The 27,718-nt window shown below is 44.0% G+C and overlaps 1 protein-coding gene across 2 annotated transcripts in view; it reads right to left on the bottom strand.

Moving 5' to 3' along the window:
- The window catches only part of BCAT1 (branched chain amino acid transaminase 1), a 107,820-nt gene that overhangs the window by 61,996 nt on the left and 18,106 nt on the right, over positions 1–27,718 (bottom strand). For both annotated transcript variants that reach the window (XM_082635823.1, XM_082635824.1), the window contains one exon: positions 1,882–1,953. In XM_082635823.1, the coding sequence (XP_082491949.1) occupies positions 1,882–1,953 (72 nt within the window). The remainder of the gene's footprint in view (positions 1–1,881; positions 1,954–27,718) is intronic.

The following is a 27,718-nucleotide window of genomic DNA, read 5'->3' as shown; positions in this document are numbered from 1 at the left end:
TGCAACTGGATTGAGAGCACCTGAGGGCTGTATTAGCCGGCATTCAGGCAACATCCAACATGGCATCAGTACTTCTCTGAATTGGCACTTAAACATTCAAAGGCTATCTCTGCATTACAACTGTATCAGATGTTGCATAACTTTGTTCTAAAACAAGTGCGTTTGTCTTGCTCTATTTGGAAAGCCATGGGTGCTACATTATCATTTACAGACACTTTCTAAAAATCTAAGGAGGTACGAATAGGAGCAAATTAGGGCTTTTGGAGCGGCACATTCTGTGGAAGCAGGGGGGATGGGAAGAAACAGACAGCTGACCTTGAAACAAAGACAACCCTGGAGTCCACAGAAAGATTCTGTAGGATTTCCCAGTAATAAGGCATCTCATTACTGGACTCTTGGAAAACGGTTTCCTCACGTTAAAATGACTGTATCAAAATGGGGGAAGAGATGCAATGTGAAAACTACCCATGAGAGACCCAAAAGGCAATTTAAAAGTTATAAATGGAGTTGATCAAAAGGGAGATAGAATACGTCCAAAGCCAACACGATCCTGTAAAAGCCGCCATTTTCCTCCCCCAAATTATCAATTTCATTTTTCGTTTACCTCATCACATTTGCACTGTGAATACAACCACCATTACCATTCACGTTTTGATATGCAAATACCTGAGTATAGACTATCAATACACCCCTCCTTAACTGAAATCTAAATTAACAAAGAGAAGATTACTTACATGATGAATTAACTCTTCACTTTGCAAACAATTCTTCTATGTATAAAAGTATAAAGGCCTTTGGGGAAATTTTTAATTTATCTATAACCTTTGAGGAATTTACTATATAAGATGACCCTCAGAGATTATGAAGTAGAATTCCTTTTTATCTCATTCTTTCAAGGACCCACATCTCAACATCTAAGTCCCTCAAATATATTAGGAGCTTAGTCTTCATAGACTAGCAGAGTAGATTGACTGTTGGGTTATAGAGGACATTAAAGGACAAGGAACAAATTCACAAACTTATGACTATATCCTATTATATTTTGGTTTTTAAAAAGTCCTGAGAGCAGAGATCTTCTATTAAATTTATCTTTGGATTTCCAATGCCTAGCACAGTCCCTGGCACATAGTAAGAGCAGGGTATGTGTGAAATGGATGAGTCAAGTTTCACTCCCTCTCTGAACCCTGCCAGGATGTGAGATCATTAGGACACTCTGTGCTATGGATGACAATTGACAGTGACTGAAACAGGCAGCAGAAGAGCAGAAGGAGGCAAAAAAAAAAAAAAAAAAAAAAAAAAGCAAAAATCTCCGTGGTCTGGGGGGTCGGGAGTAGGTGGAGATAATGAATTATAGAGAAAATGATAATACACCTTACATTTATGATTTTTAAAGTACTTTACAAGATTCTTTCTCTTTTGCTCCTCACTATTCCTCTGTGATGTATGAGATTATTTAATATATAAATCCATAATTCAGAGAGAAAAGAAGGAAATACAGCCATTTTTCCCCTTTTAGTGTAAAATGTTAGCTGCTGCTTAAACACAAAATACATGAGTTTAACTTTTCCCACAAAAAGGGTGAAGGGTTAAAAGTATTGTATAATCATATAAACCTCTAGGTGAAATTCATGAACTGGTTACTTTCCAAGAAACCTTTTATGATTCATGAAATCAAATAAGCAATTAACTGCCAGGTAATTTTAGACACATCTGTACTGCACTGCTCTCCACTTTTTCCCCGGAAGAGTGGAATTTAAAATGCATGGCAGCTTATCTAAATTACTGTATAAACCCGTACAGTGAAAACTGCCCCAATCTCAACAAGAAATGGCTGTATTCAATTGAACTGCTGTTTCTCTTAGCCTCTGGCAAATAACTTACCTTAAAAGTCTCCACCACCTCTTTTGATCCTCCTTCTCCGGTACATTCCGCGGAGCATCCATTATTGCAGTCCTTAAAAGAAGAATTAAATCCATTAAGTAAAACTAGGTGGGTACCTGGGGTCTGGGGTAATCAATATCACTCACCATCACACCCTTTGCTCCGCTCCGGTCCGGTCCCCAAGCAAACAGGAAAAGGAGGATCAAACACCCAGGCACGAGCCCCAAAGGAGAGCGTCCTGCGGGGGTGCCCTTCTCTTTCTGCCCTGCCGGAGGTCGCGGCTGTTTTTGTCCTCCACCGCCGGCTTCGGGCAGACTGGTTAAATTCCAGGTTCGCCCTACAGAGCCAGGGTTCACCAGCAAAGAACAAGAAGGTAATTGTCTCCCCCTTTTATCCGAGAAAATAGTCTAGACTAGGGCTTTAAGCCATTTATAGAAAAAACCTCCTGGGCGCGCTCAGCCTCGTGGTCTTGTCGATCACGGGCGCACAATAGCAAGCCTAGAAAAGGATGGGGACCAGAATGAACCATTTTCTCTTCGGGCAGGGTCCTCCGATGCAGGCTCAAGGACACTAAACCCCACACGTGAAAGACAAAACCGCATGGAATTAGGGGGTACATTTTAAACGTACTTAAGGACACAATGGAAACAGGTCGAACTGGAAACGGTGAAGACCTTAAAAAAAAAAAAAAAAGCCTAATCTGGTACATCACTAGGGGAAAGAGGAAGAAAGGGAATCCAAAGAGGCAGAAGGCTGCGGTCAAAATATTTTGGGGTGGCGAAGGCACGCAGGATGTGGCTGTCAGTTCTGGCAGCCCAGAAATTCCGCTTCCCCCCACCAACCCCTCCTCCACCAAAGCGGCTTCCATGGCGACCCTCACGCTCCCCGTGGCTGTCCGCGCCGCGCTCCGGAGCGGGTCCGCGACGGGACTTTAGACCTGTCTGGCGGGGGCTTCTCCGAGGAATTCGCAGGCTGGGACTCGAGATTTCGGGCAGGGCTGGGGAAAGAGGAGACGCCCGGATGGAGACAGCATGGTGGTGCAAGGCGAAGCAGGACGGTGCGGGAAACAGCAGCAGCGCGCCCAGCCGGGCCCGTGGGCTTCCGGGACCCGGGGTCCAACCGCCCCACCCCTACGCCCGCGAACGCCCGGGGTCGGGGTACCTGGCGGGCGAGGGCGGCGGCGGCGGGGGACGGGCTGGCCATGGGGCGGCTCCGGGAGCGCGCGGCTGCGGAGAACTGCGGCGGCACGCAGCGCCCGGCTGGACGCGAAAGCGGGCGGCGCGGCCAAGCTCCAGCGCAAGGACCGCGCGGAGCCGGCCGCCAACACCCGGAGCCCCAGGCCAGGGCCAGGCGCAGGGAACAGCGCAGCGCCTCCAGCATCCCTGGGGGAGAAACCTTCAACTGTGTGGTCACTGTGGTCCTTCGGTCGGGAAACCCCAAGCCGTAGTCCCAGCCCCCAGGGCACGAGAGTGCAGGAGCGCCTTTCTGGCTGCGGGCACTCAGCAAGCATCCCTATTTACCAAACAACGCCTGGGTGGGCCTGGAAACGCCTCTCCGCCCAAGGGAAGGCAACCTCGGGGAAATCAATTTACATTAGGGCAGATTTTCCTTCGACCAGCCCACAAGAGGCAGTTTCTGCTTCCCTCCCGCTTCCTGCCCCGAGAGTTTGCAGCCGGGACTGGCAGTGGTGCCTGGCTTCTTGTCTGCCGCTAACCTCCACGCGCAAACTGAAGGAGAAGAACGTGAACCCGGGTTTTAGATTTCTTTCCGCCACCTACCCAAGTCGGATTTGTAACTTGGGGTGTTACGGGGCTACTAGGTTCACATCCCCTAAGGGATGTTTCTGCCCAAAGACCTTGATGCCACTTAGACCCCCTACCCACCCAACCCATTCATCGCTTTCAGGCAAAGTAGACCATGAGTTCCCAACCAAGCAGCTTTGACAATTTTTTGAGGTAGGCCTGTGATGGCAACATTTAGAAAGAGGGAAAAGGAAGACTGTAATGGCTGTTGTCTGCTGTGTGCTCCCGAAGCCAGATCAACCTAAATTATGAGCCTTTCTGGGCTTTTAAATTAATAGGAAGCGGTGACTTGTGCTGATTTGATCTTAGGTAGGGGAGAGAGCAGTTTATTTTGGGTAAAAGCGGTTAAATCCAGTCTGCTTTTAGAATTGATTTCATACAGCCCTAGAGACAATACAGCTCTAATCTTATTGCTCAGAAAACTGCATTCACTTCTCCCTTCCTCTCTCAACTTCATACTAGGCATAGAAAAGCCTCTTATGCTGGGGTGGAGCCCTGACAGGTCACATGTCACTGAAAACCAGAGTCCTTTTTAAAGAAATGTAAAATTGAATTGAACAAGTAAAGAAGATATACAGTTTAAGTATACTCTAGGGCTGCCAGTTTTTGACTCCTGCCCCAAGCCTAAAAATAAGAAACCCTTAGTTGAAGAGCTACAGACAACTTATTTGCATTCAAAATGTTGGTTTAAATGTCTACACTGGGACATCCCTGGTGGTGCAGTAGTTAAGAATCGAACATGGGTTTCATCCCTGGTCCGGGAAGATCCCACATGCCACAGAGCAACTAAGCCCGTGCACCACAACTACTGAGCCTGCGCTCTAGAGCCCGCGAGCCGCAACTACTGAAGCCCGAGCGCCTAGAGCCCGTGCTTCGCAACAAGAGAAGCCACCGCAGTGAGAAGCCCGTGCAACGCAAGGAAGAGTAGCCCCTGTTCGCCGCAGCTAGAGAAAGCCCGCACGCAGCAACGAAGACCCAATGCAGCCAAAAATAAATAAATAATAATAAATGAATAAATAAATAAAAATTAAAAAAAATAAATGTCTACACTGTACTATTCATTCAAGGCCTATTATTGTTTTAAAGGTAGATCCTGTACAGCTCTAATTTTCTTTCCATTTTAAATGTGACCTGTAAATCCTCCCTTTTCAGCCAAGAAAGCATGTGTAATACAAGAATGGTGTTATTAAAGATTTACTACAGGGCCACCCTGACCTTTCCTCCCCTCCAGAGCCAAACTCTGAGAAAGTGCCATCTGTATTAACTGCTTCTATTTCCTTCCCTTTCAAGTGACTGTAATTTGACTTTGTCCAATTATTCCACCTACACAAGGTTCCTAATAGCCTTCATTTTGCTCAACCCAATGGATTTCCTTCATGTGCATTTTCATGGCTGCATCTAGATGCTGGTGACTTCTTAATACATATTTTTTCAGCCCACCTCTCTCCTGAGCAGTAATGTGCTTCCAGTCAAAAATCTGTCTAAAATATTCATTAAGTATTAACACTTGTGCAGGCAGTGGGCTAATAAGTGCTGGAGATGCGATGTGAGCGCACCTCCATCCTATTAGCATGCATTGCCTCCAGCCAAATAGAAAAATGTTACTCGCGTTAAAAAAGTGTTAACTAATCCCACAAATGTGAAATTGCAAATGTAGCCAGTGCTACCTGTGCTTTAAGAGCCTCTAACGATGGAATGATGGAGTGTAACTGCCTCAGAAAGGTCTGGAAAGGCTTTCCAGCAAGAAATCCTTGAGCAAAGATCTGGAGGATAAACAAATTTACTATAGGAAGAAAGGATGAAGAATGTCCGGGATGAAAGTGAGTTCCGGGTAGAAAGGACATCTTTGAGAAGGGAAGGAACGTGGTACTTATAAAAGAGAGAGAGGGCTTCCCTGGTGGCGCAGTGGTTGAGAATCTGCCTGCCAATGCAGGGGACACGGGTTCGAGCCCTGGTCTGGGAAGATCCCACAGGCCGCGGAGCAACTAGGCCCGTGAGCCACAACTACTGAGCCTGCGCATCTGGAGCCTGTGCTCCGCAACAAGAGAGGCCGCGATAGTGAGAGGCCCGCACACCGCGATGAAGAGTGGCCCCCGCTTGCCACAACTAGAGAAAGCCCTCGCACAGAAACAGAGACCCAACACAGCCCCAAATAAATAAATAAATAAATAAATAAATAAATTTTTAAAAAAAGAGAGAGCCAGGGCTGGAGGAGAGACGTGTGGAAGGTGCTCCATCAAAGGTGAGCCTGGGAGGGGAGGCAAAGAGCCAACCAGCTAGTGCCTTAGAGAGAGAGTCAAAGGTTAAGTTTCCCCAAAAGGTAAAAGTATGACTGTCATATAGATGTAAAATGAACTTGTAGAGTTTATCTAACTCATTTAATGAAGTCACCAGGCACAGGTTAAAACTGGTTCAAAGAACAGACACATTACTGGGTTAGTGAATTGTTAAAGGAAGTTGCTAATGGACATGAAACTGGCTTCTTCCAAGTGGAGGAGAGATGTTAGTTGAACCCTGACCTTCAGAATTGATTTGCATGTCTACTGACAAGAATTATTTTGCATTTCTATCAGTTAGTGGAACAATAACTCAAAAAACAATAAAAATGTAAAACCACAATGAAAGGGCCCAAGGACTCCTCGGAAGGAGAAAAAATGTTCAAAAGATTAGGATCTGGTAGGGAATGGGGGTGGGAGTTGACAGGCTTGAAGTGCCCTCTGACTGCAGTTTGGAGATTAGAAGAGGGCCTGGGTGGAGTGGGTTATAAGGAAGCTATTAACAGAACCCACATGTGAGATGATCCTATTAAACAGCTGGACTTGGCAGGTGGTAGGTGATGCAGATGGAGAGAAGCAGTCAGATTTCAGCAATCTTTAGACAGATTGGATATGAGAAGAAACAAGGGAGGGCGAGGGGCCTAGGAGGGCTCCCTGGATTCTGGCTTGCTTCTCTGGTTGCGATATTCACCAAGAAAAATGGAATACTGAAAGATGAGGTGGTTTTGTTTTGGTTTTTTTTTCTGGCTGCGTTGAGTCTTTGTTGCTGCATGTGGGCTTTTCTCTGGTTGTGGTGAGCAGGGGCTACTCTTCGTTGTGGTGCGTAGGCTTCTCATTGTGGTGGCTTCTCTTTGTTGCAGAGGATGGGCTCTAGGCACATGGGCTTCAGTAGTTGTGGCTCGTGGGGTCTAGAGCTTGGGCTTCAGTAGTTGTGGCTCGCGGGCTCTAGAGAGCAGACTCAGTAGTTGTGGTGCACGGGCTTAGTTGCTCCGCGGCATGTGGGATCTTCCTGGACCAGGGCTCGAACTCATGTCTCCTACATTGGCAGGCTGATTCTTAACCACTGCGCCACCAGGGAAGCCCAGATGATGTGGTTTGAGGGGGTGAGCAGGAGTCTGGTTTGGGGCCTATTGAGTTTTGAGGTGCCTCTGAGACTGGCTGTTAGAGATACAAGCCTGCTAGAGATATTGAGCCTGTCTGAAGCTCAAATGAGAAGTCTGGATTAGAAGTAAACATTTGATAAGTCACTGGCGGTGATCACTGAAGCTATGGGTGTGAATGAGAATGTCATATCTCTGCCTTGGTTTTCTCATCTGTAAAATGGGACAATAGCAAACACGTCATGTTTGCCGATTGAGATAGATTATCATAACATGTAACAGATGTAAATTACTTAAAGCCTTCCCTGGTAAATCTTAATCCCTTATAGATAATGATCATTTATCCCAGTTGGCAAACATTTTCTTAAAGGGCCAGATAGTAAATATTCCAGGCTTCAAGGGTCATGTGGTCTCTGCTGCAACTACTCAAATCTGTCACTGTATCACAAAAGCAGCCATAGACAATACATAAAAGAGCAGGCATGTCTGTGTTTGCATAAAATTGTATTTACAAAAATAGTACAGAGTGGATTTGGCTTGTAGGTTACTGACCCCTACTCTATGAAGTTTCCCCAGCTAGAAATATAAGTGTCATCTTTCAGACACAGCCAAGTGATCACCACTGTCTACATTCTAGCTACAAATATCATGACAATCACCATTTCTCCAGCCATATTACTGCCATCCTAGTACAAAATAGCTTCCAAGTAACCTCTGCCTACAGGCTTGCTTCCCATTAAGCCATTCTTAGACTGTCAACCAGAGAAATTGTCTCAAAATGCAAATCTGAACATATCTCTTGTTGGCTGAAAAATCTTCAGGCTTTACATCATCCTTATGACAGAATATTTTAGCAAGCTCCCCATCCTGTCCCTGGCTCTCTGGCTCACCTTTTGCTATTCTTCCTCTCTCCAGCCACCCGTGTAACTTAGTTCAGTCCGTCTTTTTGACATCAGGCCTTCTCACAGCTGGCCGTCTGCCTGCAACACCCCCCTGCTACTGCCCACTGCCTCTCTCATCCTTCCTCTCTCAGATTATTTAACAGCACTTCCTCGGGGAGACATTTCTAAGCCCTGTCTAGGCTACATGGGTCCCTCTGCTATTTATTTCTATAGAATTCTTTCCACTACAAAATAACTGTCATACTTTATTCTAATTATTGGATTAATATTGCTCTAATTTTTTTTTTTTTTTCCGGTACGTGGGGCTCTCACTGTTGTGGCCTCTCCCGTTGCGGAGCACAGGCTCCGGACGCGCAGGCCCAGCGGCCATGGCTCACGGGCCTAGCCGCTCCACAACATGTGGGATCCTCCCGGACCGGGGCACGAACCCGTGTCCCCTGCATCGGCAGGCGGACTCTCAACCACTGCGCCACCAGGGAAGCCCACTCTAATTTTTATGATGGGAAATTGTGTCCACTTTGTTCACCTAGGAATCCCCCCTCACCCAATGCCAGGCACACAACTGAGACTTAACTATCTGTTGAATTGCATCTCCGATTTTTTTAAAGTATGTATTTAACATATTTTGTAATTTTAACTGCCAAAGTTTACAAATATAACAGACTAAAAATGTCCTCAGGGGCCACTCTACCAGTAGATCTAGGCTCCTTTCTCCATGAACTCTTCTCTCTAAATCTTTCTCCTTCCTTTTCCTCTGTCCTCATCCTTCCACTATTCCATCTCTTCCCTTAACCACCCATCATATGGGCTTTCAGCGTATTATGACTGTTAAGGGATTCGATCAATGCTTTCCAGCAGAACTTCCTCCAATGATGAGAATGTTCTGTCTCTGCACCAAGCCAAGTGGCTATTGAGCGGTTGAAATGTGGTTAGTGTGCTTAAGGAACTAAATTTTTAATTTTGCTTAATTTGCATTCATTTGCATTTACAGAGCCATATGTGGCTCTGGTCTTAGTGCAGTTTGGGGGCATTGTTATAAGTTTGGCCATAGCTGAGGGCTGGTGTCCTGCCTCTGTCACTTATCAGCTCTATGATCTTTGGCAAATGACTAACCTCTTTTGAGTCTCACACTTTAAATTAGAGTAAGTGACAAGGCAATGATGAGATTCAACATGAAGATATTGTATAAGGGACTCAGCAGTCTTAGTTAGCATCTCATAATTGCTCAATAAATGTCAGCTGTTACTATTTTTCTGTTTTTGTTTTTTTTAATTAAAAATCATGATTGCTTTTCACTTATGTGTAGCCCTTAGATTAGGTATATTAATAATCAGAACTATATCATATGAGGAGAAATCTTAAAAATCTACATCTAGCACCTCAAGTGTTTCTTGTTTTTAATGTAAAGTTTGTTAAAAAAAGAAAAAGAGAGGCTCAGTTTGGCTCATAAAGCAAATGGCACATCTGTTCATGGGAACAGATCTTTAATAAAATTTACTTATAGGGCGGGGGCAGGGGGTGGGCAAAAAAAAAAAGTTACTTATAGTCTACAAAAGATCAATCACAAAAGTGTGGCTCTAGATTTTTCCCTTCCCTCTCTTAGCCCGTTCAGTAAGTCCCCAAGTCACACTGAGACTCTGCCTGCACATTTCTCTTCTCCACCTGCTTCTCTCCTTCATCGCTGCTCCTCTCTTGGCCACAGTCTCCCAGGTGGTCCCTCCACCCACTCCATTCTTTTTTTTTTTTGCGGTACGAGGGCCTCTCACTGTTGTGGCCTCTCCCGTTGTGGAGCACAGGCTCCAGACGCGCAGGCTCAGTGGCCATGGCTCACGGGCCCAGCCGCTCCGCAGCATGTGGGATCTTCCCGGACCGGGGCACGAACCCGTGTCCCCTGCATCGGCAGGCGGACTCTCAACCACTGCGCCACCAGGGAAGCCCACCCACTCCATTCTTGATCTCTCATCTCCTCCCCTCCCTCCTACATCCTCCATGCTGTCCCCAGAGTGCTTGCTCTGAAAAGCTTTTTCTAAACTAGTCACTCCCCAGTTCAAAACCATAATGATATCTGCTACTGGTCCAGCCAGTTATGATGTCCTGGGCACTTTTGTAACCAAGCAGGACCCTATGGGGCCTTCCCAGGACAGACCCCTCCCCCATATCTTCTGCTTTAGCTCCTATCCGAAGTACGTAGATAACAGTATCTGATGCACCTTTCCTGAGTTGTTTTACAGATGCTAAAAACCACGACCACGTGGAAGGAAACTACTTGAAGATCATGAGTACGTAACCCCCAGACCTATTGATGCCTAAGGGTTGATAATGTGAACCCCTGTGACACTGCCCTGTTAGCTCACCATCAACCAGTTAGAGAATTGTGCACCCTACGACGCCCCTCCCTCACGTGGCCTTTAAAAATGCTTTGCTGAAATACCCATCGGGGAGTTCAGGGGTTTTGAGCACTAGCTGCCCTGGACTCCTTGCTTGGCGCTCTATCATAAACGCTGCACTTTCCCTCACCACAACCTGGTGTCAGTAGATTGGCTTTACAACGCACGGGCCAGTGGACCCAGGTTTGGTTCCGTAACACTTTGGGTACACATTTTCTCACCTAATACTCAAAAGAACCCCTCCCCGACACACACACCATAACTTCTACTTTCTTGATTTTCAGAGACTCAGAGACATTACTTACATTTCCCCGAGATCAAACAGCTGTTCGTTAACAGTGTGCCCTCAAGATTGTGATCTTACCTACAATTCTGACTTGTTTCAGTGGCTCCAAATTTTACAACTGTAAACTCATCACTAAAAATTATAGCATGGGGCCTCCCTGGTGGCGCAGTGGTTGAGAGTCCGCCTGCCGATGCAGGGGATACGGGTTCGTGCCCCGGTCTGGGAGGATCCCATATGCCGCGGAGCGGCTGGGCCCGTGAGCCATGGCCGCTGAGCCTGTGCGTCCGGAGCCTGTGCTCCGCAAGGGGAGAGGCCACAACAGTGAGAGGCCCGCGTAAAAAAAAAAAAAATTATAGCATGCATGGCAGATTGTATTTTCCAAAGATCGGCCACAACGTTTTCTCCCATTGCATCTGCTCTTCTGTGCAACTCCATCATGAGGTGGAGTTTTCCCCTACCCTTTTGAATCTGGGTGGGCCCTGTGACTGTTTTTTTTTTTAAAGAAGATGTTGGGGGTAGGAGTTTATTAATTAATTAATTAATTTTTGCTGTGTTGGGTCTTCATTTCTGTGCGAGGACTTTCTCTAGTTGTGGCAAGCGGGGGCCACTCTTCATCGCGGTGCACAGGCCTCTCACTATCGCAGCCTCTCTTGTTGCGGAGCTCAGGCTCCAGACAAGCAGGTTCAGCAGTTGTGGCTCACGGGCCCAGTCGCTCCGCGGCATGTGGGATCCTCCCAGACCAGGGCTCGAACCCGTGTCCCCTTGCATTAGCAGGCAGACTCTCAACCACTGCGCCACCAGGGAAGCCCCCTGTGACTGTTTTGACCAATAGAATAGAGCAGAAATGTAAAAGCAATGCTGCTCCAATTCTAGGTGTGCACTTTAAATGGCCTGGCAGCTTCTGCATCCTTCCCCTTGGAAGGTGCTTGGGACTCCTGCACTTGGAACCCAGCCGCCATGCTGTAAGAAGTGCAAATGAGGGAGAGGCCATGTACAGGCTCACTAGTCAGCAGTCCCAGATGAGCTCCCAGCCAACATTCAGCATCAGCTGCCAGCCGTGTGAGTTGTCATCTTGAGCATCCAGCCCTGTTGAATGTTCAGATGACTGATTGAAATCACATGAGAAACCCTAGGTTAAAAGTACTCTGCTAAGACTCACATACTAAGAGAATGAACTTATAGTTACTAGAGGGGAAGGGTTGGGGGGAGGGATAGTTAGGTAGTTTGGGATTGACATGTACATATTTAAGATGGCTAACAAACAAGGACCTACTGTATAGCACAGGGAACTCTGCTCACTATTATGTAGCAACCAAAATGGGAAAAGAATTTGAAAAAGAATAGATACATGTAGATGTATAACTGAATCACTTTGCTGTACACCTGAAACCATCACAACATTGTTTTCTTGTTTGTTTGGTTTTTGGCCATGCCATGCGGAATGTGGGATCTTAGTTCCCTGACCAGGGATCTAACCCATGCCCCCTGCATTGGAAGCATGGAATCTTAACCACTGGACCACCAGGGTGGTCCCCCACAACACTGTTAATCAACTATATTCCAGTATAAAATAAAAAGTTTAAAAAAAGAAAAAACCTACTCTGCTGAGCCCAGATAATCTTTAGACCATGAGAGACAGTAAAACATTGTTTTAAGCCATAGAGTTTGGGTTAGTTGATTATATAGCAATGTTAACCAAAACAGCATGCAAGCCTAACATATATAGTCATTTATGAAAATAACCTAATACATAAGTCATACACAAAAATAGGAATAAAAAATGAGATAAACATGAGATAAACATGAAATAATTAGCATTTTAAAATATCTTCCTAATTATGGTGGTTTTCGTCTACCATCCTTGGCTACAGGCCAAATATACAGTAGGGCTAAGTAATCATTAATGACAGTAGATAGAATTCCCTTTTAAATAGTCTTCTTGATGATACCACAATTTTGTGCCCCACTGCTTGTCAGTTCTGATTAAATCATTGGTATTTCTATCTCGGGATATGGATAATGGAGAAGCTGTAATAAGAATTGGAAAAATAGGGACTTCTTTGGTGGTGCACTGGTTAAGAATCCGCCTGCCAATGCAGCGGACACAGGTTCCAGCCCTGGTCTGGGAAGATCCCACATGCCGCGGAGCAACTATGCCCATGCGCTGCAACTACTGAGTCGGCTCTCTAGAGCCCACGAGCCACAACTACTGAAGCCCACGTGCCTAGAGCCCATCCTCTGCAACAAAGAGAAGCCCGCGCACCACAAGGAAGAGTAGCCCCCACTCGCAGCAGCTAGAGAAAGCCTGCACACAGCAACGAAGACCCAATGCAGCCGTAAATAAATAAATAAACAAATAAATAGAATTGGAAAAATATTAGCTGTTTTGTTTTTGTTATTTCCTTATTTTTATATCACTAATACTTTATTTTTTTAATTTAACTATAGTTGATTTAAAATATTGTTTAGTTTCAGGTATACAGCTTCAGATTCTCTTCCATTATAGGTTATTACAAGATATTGAATATAGTTCCTGTGCTATACAGTAAATCCTTTTTGTTTATCTATTTTATATGTCGTGGTGTGTATCTGTTAATCCCATACTCCTAATTTATCCCTCCCCTACCCTTTTCCTCTTTGGTAACCGTAAGTTTGATTTCTATGTCTGTGAGTCTTTTTCTGTTTTGTAAATAAGTTGATTTGTGTTATTTTTTAGATTCCATATACAAGAGATATCATATAATATTCGTCTTTGTCTGAGTTACTAATCTCTAGGTCCATCCGTGTTGATTCAAATGGAAATATTTCATTCTTTTTTATGGCTGAGTAATATTCCATTGTGTGTGTGTGCGCGTGTGTGTGTGTGTGTGTATGTATCTCCACATCTTCTGTTGATGGGCACTTGGGTTGTTTCTGTGTCTTAGCTATTGTAAATAGTGCTGCTATGAACATTGGGGTGCATGTATCTTTTCAAATTAGGTTTTTCATCTCTTCTGGATATATGCCCAGGAGTGAGATTGCTGGATCACATGGTAACTCTACCCTCAGTTTTTTAAGGAAGCTCCATACTCCATAGTGGCCAATTTACATTGTACCACCAACAGTGTTGGAGGGTTCCCTTTTCTCCACACTCTCTCCAAAATTTATTATTCGTAGACTCTTTTTTTTTTTTTTAGAAGATGTTGGGGGTAGGAGTTTATTAATTAATTCATTTATTTTGGCTGTGTTGGGTCTTTGTTTCTGTGCAAGGGCTTTCTCTAGTTGTGGCAAGTGGGGGCCACTCTTCATCGCGGTGCGCGGGCCTCTCACTATCGCGGCCTCTCATTGCGGAGCACAGGCTCCAGATGCGCAGGCTCAGTAGTTGTGGCTCATGGGCCTAGCCGCCCCGCGGCATGTGGGATCCTCCCAGACCAGAGCTCGAACCCGTGTCCCCTGCATTGGCAGGCAGATTCTCAACCACTGCGCCACCAGGGAAGCCCCTATTTGTAGACTCTTTGATGATATATGCTTTGAATTTTGTTTGTGTTTATTTTATTCTGTTTGCAGAAATCTGTTAAAGCTAGTTGTCCCTTTTTCAAGGATTATCAATTAACACTGGCTGACATAATCTACAAAGCCCCTTAACCAGGCTCATATAAATTGTCACAGTCACAACCCCCTCTGCTGAAAGAGGACGAATGCTCAAGGCTGCACAGGAGACCCTTCCCCTGCACTGCCTTGGGACACTCAGTGCTCAAAGTCAGTGACAGTGTGACCCTCTGATGGACTGAGTAGACGGTGCCCATGTAAACCCATGTGAGTTAAATATACGTACAATTTCATTTTTTCCTGTATGTTAGAAAAAACATGAATATAATCAATGCTTCTGACACCCCAGTGGTCTCTGTTGCACATCCTGGGGGTACACAACCACCTTGAAACCACCAGGCTCCCAGACAAAGTGCAGACTCCTGAGCTCAGTGGATTCTGCAAATTCTGAAGCTCTTGCTTTCTCTCCCTTCCTGTCCTTCCTCTCGCCCTCATTGGCACTTCTTATTTTCCTTCATACACAGAGGAAATCCTTAGCATGGCAAGTGTCTATACTAGGGTCATCTTGACGTACCCTGAAAAGGAGTGACAGAGGACAGAGAAACAGACACCTGAAGATTCTAGGTAGAAAGATAAGAAATTTCATTTCATGTTTGGAAACAGTTATGCTTATAATAGTGCATTTTATAGAAATAGAACCACATATCAACTTCTGAGAGGGAGAAATTAATCCTAACTAAATGAGGCTTGTTTTTTAAAATCCAGAGTATTAGATCCTGGATTGCTTTAGAGAACATTTTGTTTTCCACTGAAAGCAGCTGCTCTGCTTTTAAGAGTACAAGTTAATCTACTTTGAGGAAATTAACAGCAGAAAGAAAAGGCCTTGGGCCATGACCAAGGTAGATGTATTAAGTTTTATTCATGTTTGTTAAGTATACTATTTATAGTAGAATCCACAACATACTCGCATTAAGGTAAACTAATTTTAATAAGTACATGATAAGTAGGAAGAATGAGAAGTGATTGATGATTGACATGAGCAAAAGATATACAGCAAAGGAAAGTCAGGTATTTTGGAATACAGTGAACTTCTGGAAAAAGTTAATGAAAATGCCTTTCCTGTGAGCGTAATATATGTTCAAGAAAATATAAAATACTAACTAACTTCTCTCAGATATGTCCCTCTGGCTGTAAGATGTGCCATTCCCTATATCAGAACTGTAAACAGGGCACTTATCACCACCTGCTCTTTGAGATCATTCCAAGTATGCAAGAGAAATGCAAACAAATGGGATGAAAGACCGTCAAGCTTTCTCGAGGTGAAAAGGCCAAGGGCACGCCTTGTATATCTGTCATTTCCAGCATGCTTTCTATAAACTTCAAATACTCTCGTTTTTGTTTTGTTTTGTTTTTCTTTGTGGTTCGCGGGCCTCTCACTGTTGTGGCCTCTCCCATTGCGGAGCTCTGGCTCCGGACGCGCAGGCTCAGTGGCCATGGCTCACGGGCCCAGCCGCTCCGCGGCATGTGGGATCCTCCCAGACCGGGGCACGAACCCGCGTCCCCCGCATCAGCAGGCGGACTCTCAACCACTGCGCCACCAGGGAAGCCCTGAAATACTCTCACTTTAATGTGGAAAGATGAGGCACAGAAGGAACAGTGCCGTGTGTCTGCCACCTGGATGAATAACCGCCGCCTTTTTCAATGTTCCTCGCCAGGCGGGACGATTCATCAATCAGAGTCAGGGGATGGAAGAGGCGAGGCTTTTCAACAAAAGTTGTCGTTGCTCCTGCTGCCTCGATCTTAAACATAGTCCAAATTCAGACGATCACAACCCACGGCATTCTCCACCCCAGATGAGAAACAGCAATAAGACCAAGAAGTGAAGCCCAACAATGGGTTTATGAGGACTTAATTTTAAAAGGTTTTATTGACACATCATCTGAACTGTCCATTTCTTTGTGCTCTGGTGGTTTGCTGGGCAATTTGGAGTGAATGAAAGAAAAGCTTTTCTCCTGTAGCATGGGAGAAGGCTGTTGAGAAAAGGGAGATGGGAAAAGAGAACTGGCAAGATGCTTGCTTCACGGATGTTTTCCTGCGGGCAGAGCTCGGGAAAGAGTTAAATAAAGGTTAAGAACCTGGGAGATGATGGGCTTCTAACACTTGTCTGTCCTGTGTACTGTTTTGGAAAGTCTTCCTGTATCCCCAGGGGTGTGAATTCTGCAGGTTGGAGATGCTAGTTTAACCTTACATTTACTAGAGCAGTTATGTCACTTCTTTATGGTCTTTAACTGTCCGGGCAGTGACTTCATCCTCTTTTGGATTTCCAGGGCTTAGTACACAGCCAGGCAACTGTGTGAACCTCAAAAAATATTTTCTGAATAAATTGATTGAATGTATAAATCCACCATGTTTTTGCTTAAATTTAAAAAAAGAGGGCTTCCCTGGTGGCACAGTGGTTGAGAGTCCGCCTGTGTGGGTTCACGCCCCGGTCCGGGAAGATCCCACATGCGGAGCGGCTGGGCCCGTGAGCCGTGGCCGCTGAGCCTGCGCGTCCGGAGCCTGTGCTCCGCAATGGGAGAGGCCACAACAGTGAGAGGCCCGCGTACCGCAAAAAAAAAAAAAGATATAATGGATGTTAACTAAACTTATTTTGACAATTAAAAAAATGGACAGATAAGCTGATTTGTTTTACACACACATACATATAGGGAGAGAAGGAGAAAGAGTAGAAAACAGATACCTAAGTAAACTCAATTGTGTTGGGCATAAAAGAATCAAAGATAGATTTTAAAGTGGCCATTTGTTCAGGCCCCGTGTCATAGATCTATTGAACCTGACTTACTAAAACTGCCTTTACCTATTTACAAGATATTTTGCCTACCTCCCCTAACTTCCACACATTTCTGAATAGAAATGCCCCTCAGAACTTTTTCTGAATCTCACTAAGTCATGCGTTCCGAGTTCATTGCAAGATTTTGTTTCAAGCTCTAGCTCTGTTATCTAGGAGATCTATAACCTTGGGCAAATCGCCTTGTGTCTCTGAACCTCAGCTACCCTCCCTACAGAGGTAAAAAGGAAATATGTAAGTTAGAACATTTTGCAAACATGAACAGAATATGTTATAGTTGTTTCTTTTTTCCAATATCAGGTTAATCAAGTTTGTAGGGAGACCCTATAACACAGCGGTAAAGCACACAGACTCTGGAGTGACGTTACTGGATTCAGTGGCTCCGCAAGCTTGGTCTAGTTACTTAACCTTTCTGTGTCTCAATTCTTCCACTTGTGAAATGCTAATAATAGAGTATTCATGAGGACTAAGTGAGGTAATTCACATAAAGCCTGTGCTGGCACGTAGTAAGCTCTCACTCCCTTAGTTATAATGATTACAGTGAAGATTCATATTCAATCTTCATATCTGAGAAATATTTGAGAAAATTTGGCATCTGTGAAACTGGAATTATTTCTAATTTTATAGAGATGAAAGGATCCACAGGACTTTCACCTCGCTACACACAGACTTTGTGGCATGGCTTCCTTGCAACCCTGCCGCCCGGCTGAGAAGGGGTGGTTTGACCTTAGATGCCCATAAACCCTCCTGGCAAATAGACCACTCCCACGTGGCTAGCACTTCTACTGTTGTACTAAGAGGTCCACTGGCTTCTTAGCCTTTCCTCAGATTACTGGAGCAACATACAGAAAAACCGGTTTTCCATTAGGGTTCCTTCAATGTTTGGATATGGTGCAGTCCTCAAGTGAATTAAAACTCACTTCCTCAAAAAGCATGTTTAATTTATTTCTGCTTTTAAAAATTGGTATGGAAGCTTTTTCTCACTAATGATAACAGCATACATTTTCCCCACTAAAGTAAGCCCAATATATGGCAGTCTCAATTTACCAAACAGATATATCATAGGACAGATATATCATAGGACCGGTACCAGTCCGTGGCCTGTTAGAAACCGGGCTGCCCAGCAGGAGGTGAGTGGCGGGGGGAGCGAGCGAAGCTTCATCTGTATTCACAGCCGCTCCCCATCGCTCGCATTACCGCCTGAGCTCCGCCTCCTGTCAGATCAGCGGCGGCATTAGATTCTCATAGGAGAGCGAACCCTACTGTGAACTGCGCATGCGAGGGATCTAGGTTGCGCGCTCCTTATGAGAATCTAAAGCCTGATGATCTGAGGGGGAGCTGAGGTGGTGGTGCTAGCGCTGGGGAGCGGCTGCAAATACAGATTATCATTAGCAGAGAGGTTTGACTGCACGGAGACCATAATAAATCAATTCTTTGCAGACTCGTATCAGAACCTTATCAGTGAGTGGCAAGCGAAAGCAAGCTCAGGGCTCCCACTGATTCTGCATTATGGTGAGTTGCATAATTATTCATTATATATTACAGTGTAATAATAGTAGAAATAAAGTGCACAATAAATGTAATGCACTTGAATCATCCCAAAACCATCTGCCTCCCCCCACCCCAGAGTCTGTGGAAAAATTGTCTTCCATGAAACTGGCCCCTGGTGCCCAAAAGGTTGGGGACCACTGTCATAGGATTTCTACAATGCAAAAGTTTTGCCACAGATGGCTTTTATTTATTAAAAAATTTTTTTTTATTGAAGTAGAGTTGATTTACAATGCTGTGTTAATTACTGCTGTACAGCAAAGTGACTCAGTTATACACATATAGACATTCTTTTTTTATATCTTTATGGTTTATCACAGGATATTGAATATAGTTCCCTGTGCTATACAGTAGGACCTTATTGTTTATCCATTCTAAATGTAGTAGTTTGCATCTACCAACCCCAGACTCCCAGTCCATCCCTCTCCCTCCTTCCTCTCCCTTGGCAACCACAAGTCTATTCTTTATGTCTGTGAGTCTGTTTCTGTAGATAGGTTCATTTGTGCCATATTTTAGATTCCACATATAAGTTATAATATATGATATTTGTCTTTCCCTTTCTGACTTACTTCACTTAGTATGATAAACTGTAGTTGCATCCATGTTGCTGCAAATGGCATTGTTTCATTCTTTTTTATGGCTGAGTACAGATTTTAAAAAGCAATTTACTCTGTGCATTTGAGTAGACTAGTTTACAAAATATAAGTAGATATTATGACTTTACAATAATGCAGCCATCTACTGTGTAAAAATAGGCTCAGCAGTAAAGAATTGCATTTCTCATACACTCTACCTTCTGCCATAGAAAAAGATGTTTTTAAAAGTGTGAGCATGTAAAAAAACTTACATGTTTTTTAATATTGAGGTATAGTTGACATATAACATTATATTAGTTTCAAGTGTACAACATAATTCTATATTTGTGTGTATTGTGAAATGGTCACCACAATAAGTCTAGTTAACATCTGTCACCATATATAGTTAACAGAAATTTTTTTCTTGTGATGAGAATTTTTAAGGTCTGCTCTCTTAGCAACTTGCAAATAGGTAATACAGCATTGTTAACTATAGTTATCATGCTGCACATTACATCCCCAGGACTTATTTATTTTATAACTGGAACTTTGTACCTTTTGACCCCCTTCACCCATTTTGCCCAGCCCCCAACCCCACCTCTGGCAACCACCAATCTGTTTCTGTATCTATGAGCTTGGTTTTGCTTGTTTGTTTATTTGTTTGTTTTTAGATTCCACATATGAGTGAGATTATACAGTATTTTTCTTTCTCTGTCTGACTTACTTTCAGATAGAGTAATGCCCTCAAGTTCCATCCATGTTGTTGCAAATGGAAAGATTTCTTTCTTTCTTGTGGCTGAATAATATTCCTGTGTGTGTGTGTGTGTGTGTGTGTGTGTGTGTATTACAATTTCTTTATCCATTCATCTGTTGATGGGCACTTGGGTTGCTTCCATTTCTTGGTATTATAAATAGTGCTGCAGTGAACATAGGGGTGCATAAATAGTGGGCACCTAATAAATAACAAACATTTATTTCTCACAGTTCTTGAGGCAGGAAGCCCAGGATCATGGTACCAACGTGACCGGTGAGGGCCTTCTTTGGGGGTGCAGACTTTTTGTTGCGTCCCGGGTGGTAGAGGGGCAAGGGATCTCTCTTGAGCTTCTTTTATAAAGTACTAATCCCAGTCGTGAGAGCTTAGTCCCCTTCCAAAGGACCCACCTACTACTACTATCACCTTTGGGAGTTAGGATTCAACATGTGAATGCTGGGGGGACACATTCAGACCATAAAAAAACTCCCAAGTTATTTCATATTTGTGAAGTGATGAAACACACACCCACACACACACCCACACACACATTTTAGTGAAAGATGCAGGTGTCCTTATAAGCTGGTGTGTGAACGTGCTGTTCTCACCAAATGAGTCATCAAAGATTTGAGAGTTAATTTACGTGAGCGGATGTGTCAGTGTTACTTTGACAAAAAGACATGAGCATGCACACAAAACACAAGGTGTTCCTCATATAAACAATGAACATACTGCATCATCATAACCACCCTCCATCAGACACATTTCTATCAGGCCCTTAATCCCACACACATTACAACAACACTATAAGGTAGGTATTATTATCATTAGAAATTCCCTTTTGCAGATGAGAAAATTGGAAAAAGTGTGATGATTTGCTAGGATGATGTGCAGGACTCGGTGCTCACAGCTGTGATTTATTAAAGGATGAAAAAGGACCAAAGGCAGATGAGCAAAGGGAAAAGGCACATGGGACAAAGCCCAGAGGAAACCAGGTGCAAGCTTCCAAGGGTCCTCTCCCAGCAGAGTCACACAGGATGCGCTTCGTTCCTTCAGCAACATGTTGCAACAACACATGTGAAATGTCATCTACCAGGGAAGCGCAGTAGAGACTCAGTGCCGGAGGCTTTTATCAGGGGCTGGCCATGTAGGTACCCTCTACCAGCACATAACAAATTTCAGACTCCCGGAAGGAAATAGATGTATGGCAGAATGCACATTGTACAAATAGTTTAGGTACAGTAAGCCACTCTTATCAGGGAACTGTGGGAACCCTCTGGAAATTCAAGTTCCCAGACACCAAGGGCCAGCCTTGCCAGTAGACGTTTCCAAGGCTAGCAATCTCAGATCTATTTCATTAATGCTTTTATGCACAGGAGTAGACCTGATCAACTGTGGAGAGGTTGTCATTGAGGGCAAAGGCCATGAAGTATCCAGGTGAAGTTCTCATGTTCACTTTGGAGATAACCAAACTGCATATCAGAAAGGTAGATTGCCTTGACCAAAGTCACATCTAAAAAGAGGCAGCTTTGGGCTTCCCTGGTGGCGCGGTGGTTGAGAGTCCGCCTGCCGATGCAGGGGACACGGGTTCGTGCCCCGGTCCAGGAAGATCCCACATGCTGTGGAGCGGCTGGGCCCGTGAGCCATGGCCGCTGAGCCTGCGCGTCTGGAGCCTGTGCTCCGCAACGGGAGAGGCCACAACAGTGAGAGGTCCGCATACCGCAAAAAAAAAAAAAAAAATTAATTAATTTAAAAAATAAAAAGAGGCAGCTTTTTGGCTGGCCGTCCATGGTTAAGACTCTGCGCTTCCAATGCAGGGGACACGGGTTGGAACTAAGATCCCACATGCCGCATGGCACGGCCAAAAGAAAAAAATAAATAAATAATAAAATAAAATGAGGCAGTGCTGGTACTAGAAGCCAAGTCTTCAGACCACACAGAGCACTTAACAGATGTGAAAGTAGAAAGCAGTCTGTGTAGTCTATGTCCATCTCTGCAATTACTGGGGATCTTGATCAATTTGTTTAATTTTTACTAATTCGCTGTTAGATTTTATTACAAAATGAACAAAAAAATACAAGTTGATTTTGCACAGGTAGCTTTTTGGTCTAAATGATGGCATGATTAGAGCACTAGGTATTTTCAGTCAGGTATGTTTGTAACTTACTCTCTCATTTCCTCCCTTTTCTAGACTGAGAATTTATTGAAAAATATTATAATTTTTAATAACTTATAATGAAATAACAAATTACAAGAGAGGAGAGAGAGAAAGGGAAACCTCTTCTTTACATGAGAATGCCAATGGACCAATGTTGAGAATAATATAATTAGATCAGTCAAGGGATGCTAAAATCATCAGATGAAAGGTGGTTGGAGAATGAGATAGTCACAGACTCAAAGTATCATGCCACAGATTACATACTAATTAAAAAGGGGGAGGGAATTCCCTGGTGGTCCAGTGGTTAGGACTTGGTGCTTTCACTGCCATGGCCTCAGTTCAGTCCCTGCTTGGGGAACTAAGATCCTGCAAGCCACGTGATGCAGCCAAAAATAATAATAGTTTTAAAAATTAAAAAGTTTTAAAAAATAAAAAGGGGGAAATATCCCTTTACAAGGAGAGAAGTCCTGGCCATCACCTTCACCAAGTGATCAAACTTAACATGTTCATAGAGGTACCAGGAAACATTATGTGTCTCCTGATGGGAGGCAATGAAGACACAATCTCACCTCAGTGGTATTCTTACCAAGAGGTTTAACCTGGACCCAAAAGAAAAAACTAGACCAATCCAGAATGTGGGGACATCCTACAAGACAACTGGCTGAAATCTTCAAAACAGACAGTGTCATGAAAAAGAACGGCAGCAAAAAAAGGGATAGTTCTAGGCTGGAAAGAGACAAATGCAATGTGTAAACAACAAAACCAATAAGCACAAAGCTATGAAAAATATTCTGAGGCCAACTGGAACAAACAGCATATGGACTGGAAATGATCTCACTGCAGTAATTTTAATTTTCTTAAGTGTGCTATTTGGAGAATGTCCCTATTCCTGGGACATGAAGTATTTTGGGTGAGGAGTATCATCACAGCTGGAATTTATTTTCATATGATTCATCACTTGAGAGAAAGATAAAGCACATGAAAAGCTTAACCACTGATGAATCTAGATAAAGGACATACAGGTTGTTTTTTGCATATTCTTTCATCTCTATGTTAAGTGTGATGTTGGCTAATTTTATGTGTCCATTTGTTTGGTCCAATATAAGTCTAGATGTTACTGTGGAGGTAGTTTTTAGATGTGATTAACATTTAAATCAGCAGACTTTGAGTAAAGCAGATCACCCTCTGTAGTGTGGGTGAGCCACAACAAATCAGTTGAAGGCCTTAAGAGGGAAAAAAAAAAAAAGACTATGTTTTCCAGAAGAAGGAATTTGGCCTCAAGACTGCAACACAGAAACCCTCCTTGAGTTTGTAGCCTACCTGGTCTGTCCGGCAAATTTCTGACTTGGGACTACAGCATCAGCTCTTACCAGAATTTCCAACCTGTCAACTTGCCCTATAGATTTTGAACTTGCAAGCTCGCACAATCACATGAGCCAATTCCTTAGCCTAAATCTCTCTCTCCATATATGTCCTATTGGTTCTATTTCTCTGGAGAGTCCTGCCTAATACAGTAGGTTTGGAAGTCCACTAAAAAAAATTGTGGAGAAATTAGAAAAATTCATACATATATATAAATGTTTCACTTGTCTGTAAAATGTGGGACAGAATAATTTAAAAATGCATACAGGGCTTCCCTGGTGGCGCAGTGGTTGAGAGTCCGCCTGCCGATGCAGGGGACACAGGTTCGTGCCCCGGTCCGGGAAGATCCCACATGCCGCGGAGCGGCTGGGCCCGTGAGCCATGGCTGCTGAGCCTGCGCGTCCGGAGCCTGTGCTCCGCAACGGGAGAGGCAGCAACAGTGAGAGGCCCGCGTACCACAAAAAAACAAAAACAAAAACAAAAACAAAATGCATACAACCTTTAAACCCCATTTCAACTCTTGAGTTACAATCTTCATCCCCTTATTAAAAATTTTGCATAAAACAATAGTTATTTGTTTTGAGTTAAATTTCATCTCTTCAAGAAAGATAAATACTATATGATATCGCTTATATGTGGAATCTAAAAAATATAACAAACTAGTGAATATAAAATTTAAAAAGCAGACTCACAGATAAGAGAACAAACTAATGGTTACCAGTGGGTGGGCGGGCAATACAGGGGTGGAGAGGGGGAGGTACAAACTATTAGGTGTAAGATAGGCTCAAGGATGTGTTGTGCAACACAGGGAATAGAACCAGTATTTTGTAATAACTGTAAATGGAAAGTACCTTTAAAGATTGTGTAAAAATAAAAAATTAAATTGAAAAAAATTTCACGAATTCCCTGGTTGTCCAGTGGTTAGGAATCTGTGCTCTCACTTACAAGGGCCTGGGTTCAATCCCTGGTCGGGGAACTGAGATCCTACAAGTTGCGTGGTGTGGCCAAAAAAAAAAAAAAGAGAGAAAGAAAAGAAAAAATTTCAGCTCTTTGGTGATGATGAAGTGACCAAAAATCCAATTATGGGGGAAAAAAAGAACTCAAGGTGATTTATAGAGACAAGCTCTACGTAACAGTACTGGGAAAACTGAGAATATTATTATTTATCCTTAAAATATTTGTCTGAGATTCCAGTTAAACATGGTGTAATATAAGACCATTTCTCCACAATCCTTCCAGAAACTCACTGAAACAAGTATTTTTTAAAGTGTAATCCGTAGGAGAAAGAGAATAGGAGACAATAGTACCGAGTGACGTCAACCATTCTGGAAGGCAGAAAGCGGAAAGAGAGAAATCACCAACTCTGTAGCCTAGAAGGAACTGAAACCACATTGCAAAGGAGACACTGAAGAAAATCTGATTTCCTTCACAGAAGCTCACAAAGACTCAGAAGAGAGGCACCAGGGATTTTAAAAGGTAAAGCTGAAGTAGGGAGTTTTAATAAAAATCTGCATAACCATTACTGAATGGCATTAACTTGGGATGAGTACAATCAGTAAGAGTTTTATTTTTCTCTCACCACCACCCTCAACCCCACTTTTTAAAACCTAGCTCCCCATGTGGAGATGACCAGGCTGATCCTGTTGTGTTCCCAGTCACTTTTAAGTATGAGTCCAATCTCGTTTTCAAGTATTTAAAAGACCCAGTATGAACTGAAATGAGATTTTCACGTCACATTGACGGCTGTTTCTCCCTGATCAACCCTCACCCCAAACCCAGCAGCTGGAATGTGCCCTCCTATTTTTTCACCACTCTCCTTGTTCCATCTTCTCTCCACTCCCCAGCTGCAATTTTTGGGTTCCCCAGGGTCATGTGCACCAGCAACAAGAGGAAACGGGAACAGACTTGTCTAGGACCATTATATTCTGGCATTGCCCTCCCACCCCATCCCATGGCAAATGGTCAAATGCTGGCTTTTTATAGCATCATAGGGCATCTATGGATGCTTCACACACCCGTCTTCTCTTACCGCCCCACCAAAGGAGACCTCTGCCCTGCAGTTGCCCACTGCAGTAGTGCACACCCTGCCTCACCTCCGATTGGGCCCCTTCAGCTCTGGCGCTGGCATTACACCCTCTAACCAGCCTCTGACAGCTGGCCTCTCCTTGCCCCAGAAAGCAGCCTTCTTGGACAGGATCCTTTCTGGCTGATTCTGATATGGCTCCTTTCCTAAGAGTCCTCATAGCTCATGGCATCTTTGCCCCACAAAACTCTGGAATTGTAAACTGCATCCTCTGAAGACCTCTCTCTTGACTCTTCCATCACAGGCAGTGCCAGCCAGCCTTGACTGACCCAGGGGAGAGTCAGACACTGGTATATACCCCGCCCCCCAAATGCCAGGGAACACAAATAAAGTGCGCTCAAGAAATCTCCAGGCTCCACTCCAGACCCTTTCAGCAAAGGGACCCACTGATCTCCTCACATAGTTTTGGGTGAGGATCCTGTAGGAGAGATGGGAGTATCCCTCCTTCCCTCCTCCAGGGTAAAGGAGGGGAAATGCCAAGCACACCTTGCTTGGCCAACAATTTTTTTCCAAATAATGCTTTTCTTCCCTGCCTGCTCAATCTCCAGCCTTCTGTTAAATATAAATTGGAGATAAGTAATGAGTTAAAAGTTTATAGAACTAATTTTGCTGTCCTTTAGGAAGTTCTTTGGATACATCAAAATGTATCTGCTTGGAATGTATAGGTACTTGTCTCTCTGTGTTCCCTACAGTATCTGCTGGGGATTGGTTCCAGGATGCCCCCTCAGATACCAAAATCTGAGGATGCCCAAGTCCCTTATATAAAACCACGTAGTACAGTCTTGGATATGGAGGGTCAACTCTACTAGAGCCTCAGTGGAGACCATGGCCCCATTTAACATCCTGTCTTACCCATATAAGGTTCATATACACCTACCTCTGGGGCTCCACACCCACCTAGCCCAGCCAGGTAACTACTTCTTCCTAATTCCAGCAGGAAATGAGAGATTTATTCACTGGAGAAATGAGCCACAAGAGATCCAGGCTTAAGGGAATCTAAACACTTTCCAGGGAAAATAATGAAAATCCACACACTAAATGATGAAACCACTAGTTCCCTACAGTGGTCCACAAAACATAGGCAGAAAGTCCTATGCAGATTGGATGATTCTTCCTGAAAAAACTATATAATGCCCTGAGAAAAGAGCTAGAATTAAGAATAGTTGGGGGCCTCCCTGGTGGCGCAGTGGTTGAGAGTCCGCCTGCCGATGCAGGGGATACGGGTTTGTGCCCCGGTCTGGGAGGATCCCATATGCCGCGGAGCGGCTGGGCCCGTGAGCCATGGCCGCTGGGCCTGCGCATCCGGAGCCTGTGCTCCGCAACGGGAGAGGCCACAACAGTGAGAGGCCCGCATACAGCAAAAAGAAAAAAAAAAAAAAAAAAAAGAATAGTTGGGAATCCTCCAATGAAATGGCCTAGTCACTTCCCTGTGGTCATAAAACTATGAAATGGACCAGAGAAGGCACCAAGCATGTGTACAGAGCTTCCCAGAGGCTTCTTGCTGCCTCATTCTTAAATATAAACGGGTTGCCACAGGTCACCAGATATTTGAAGCCTCCTACGTGAAAGGTAACCTCCTCCTCCCAAAAAAACAGAAACAAATAAGAGGTATAGGGGAGGAGCAATACAGAGAGTAGGAAGAAAATATTTTAATTATAATTAATTTCCTCAGAAATATAGAAAAGATATTTCATCCATGAAACAAGAACATGATGTTATTATTTAAATAATTAGAGAATTTTTTTTTTCTTTTTGCAGTACGTGGACCTCTCACCGTTGTGACCTCTCCCGTCGCGGAACACAGGCTCCGGACGCGCAGGCCCAGCAGCCTTGGCTCACAGGCCCAGCCGCTCGGCAGCTACGTAGGATCCTCCCGGACCGGGGCATGAACCCGTGTCCGCTGCATCAGCAGGCAGACTCCCAACCACTGCGCCACCAGGGAAGCCCTAGAGAATTTTTAATGGCCTTAGAAATACGAAGACTAAAATTTTTAAATTCAAGGAAAAGGTTGGAAGATAACATTGATGAAATCTCCCCCCTTCCCAAATTGGACATTTGGGGAGAAATTTTTTTAATTAGAGGATCAGTCAAGGCAGTCTAACAATAAACAAATAGGAGATTAAGAAAAAGAAAAGAAGAAAGAGGAGAGGAAGAAATTATCAAAAGATATATGACCAGAAAATTTCCTAGGATGAAAGGACTCATGTCATGGTAAAGTTTCCAAACACAAG

The sequence above is a fragment of the Mesoplodon mirus genome, assembly GCF_964341445.2.
Source record: "Mesoplodon mirus genome assembly, chromosome: 11".
NCBI classification, from domain to species: domain Eukaryota; kingdom Metazoa; phylum Chordata; class Mammalia; order Artiodactyla; family Ziphiidae; genus Mesoplodon; species Mesoplodon mirus.
Note: the sequence above shows the minus strand (reverse complement) of the source record. Positions and strands in the feature narration are given on the sequence as shown.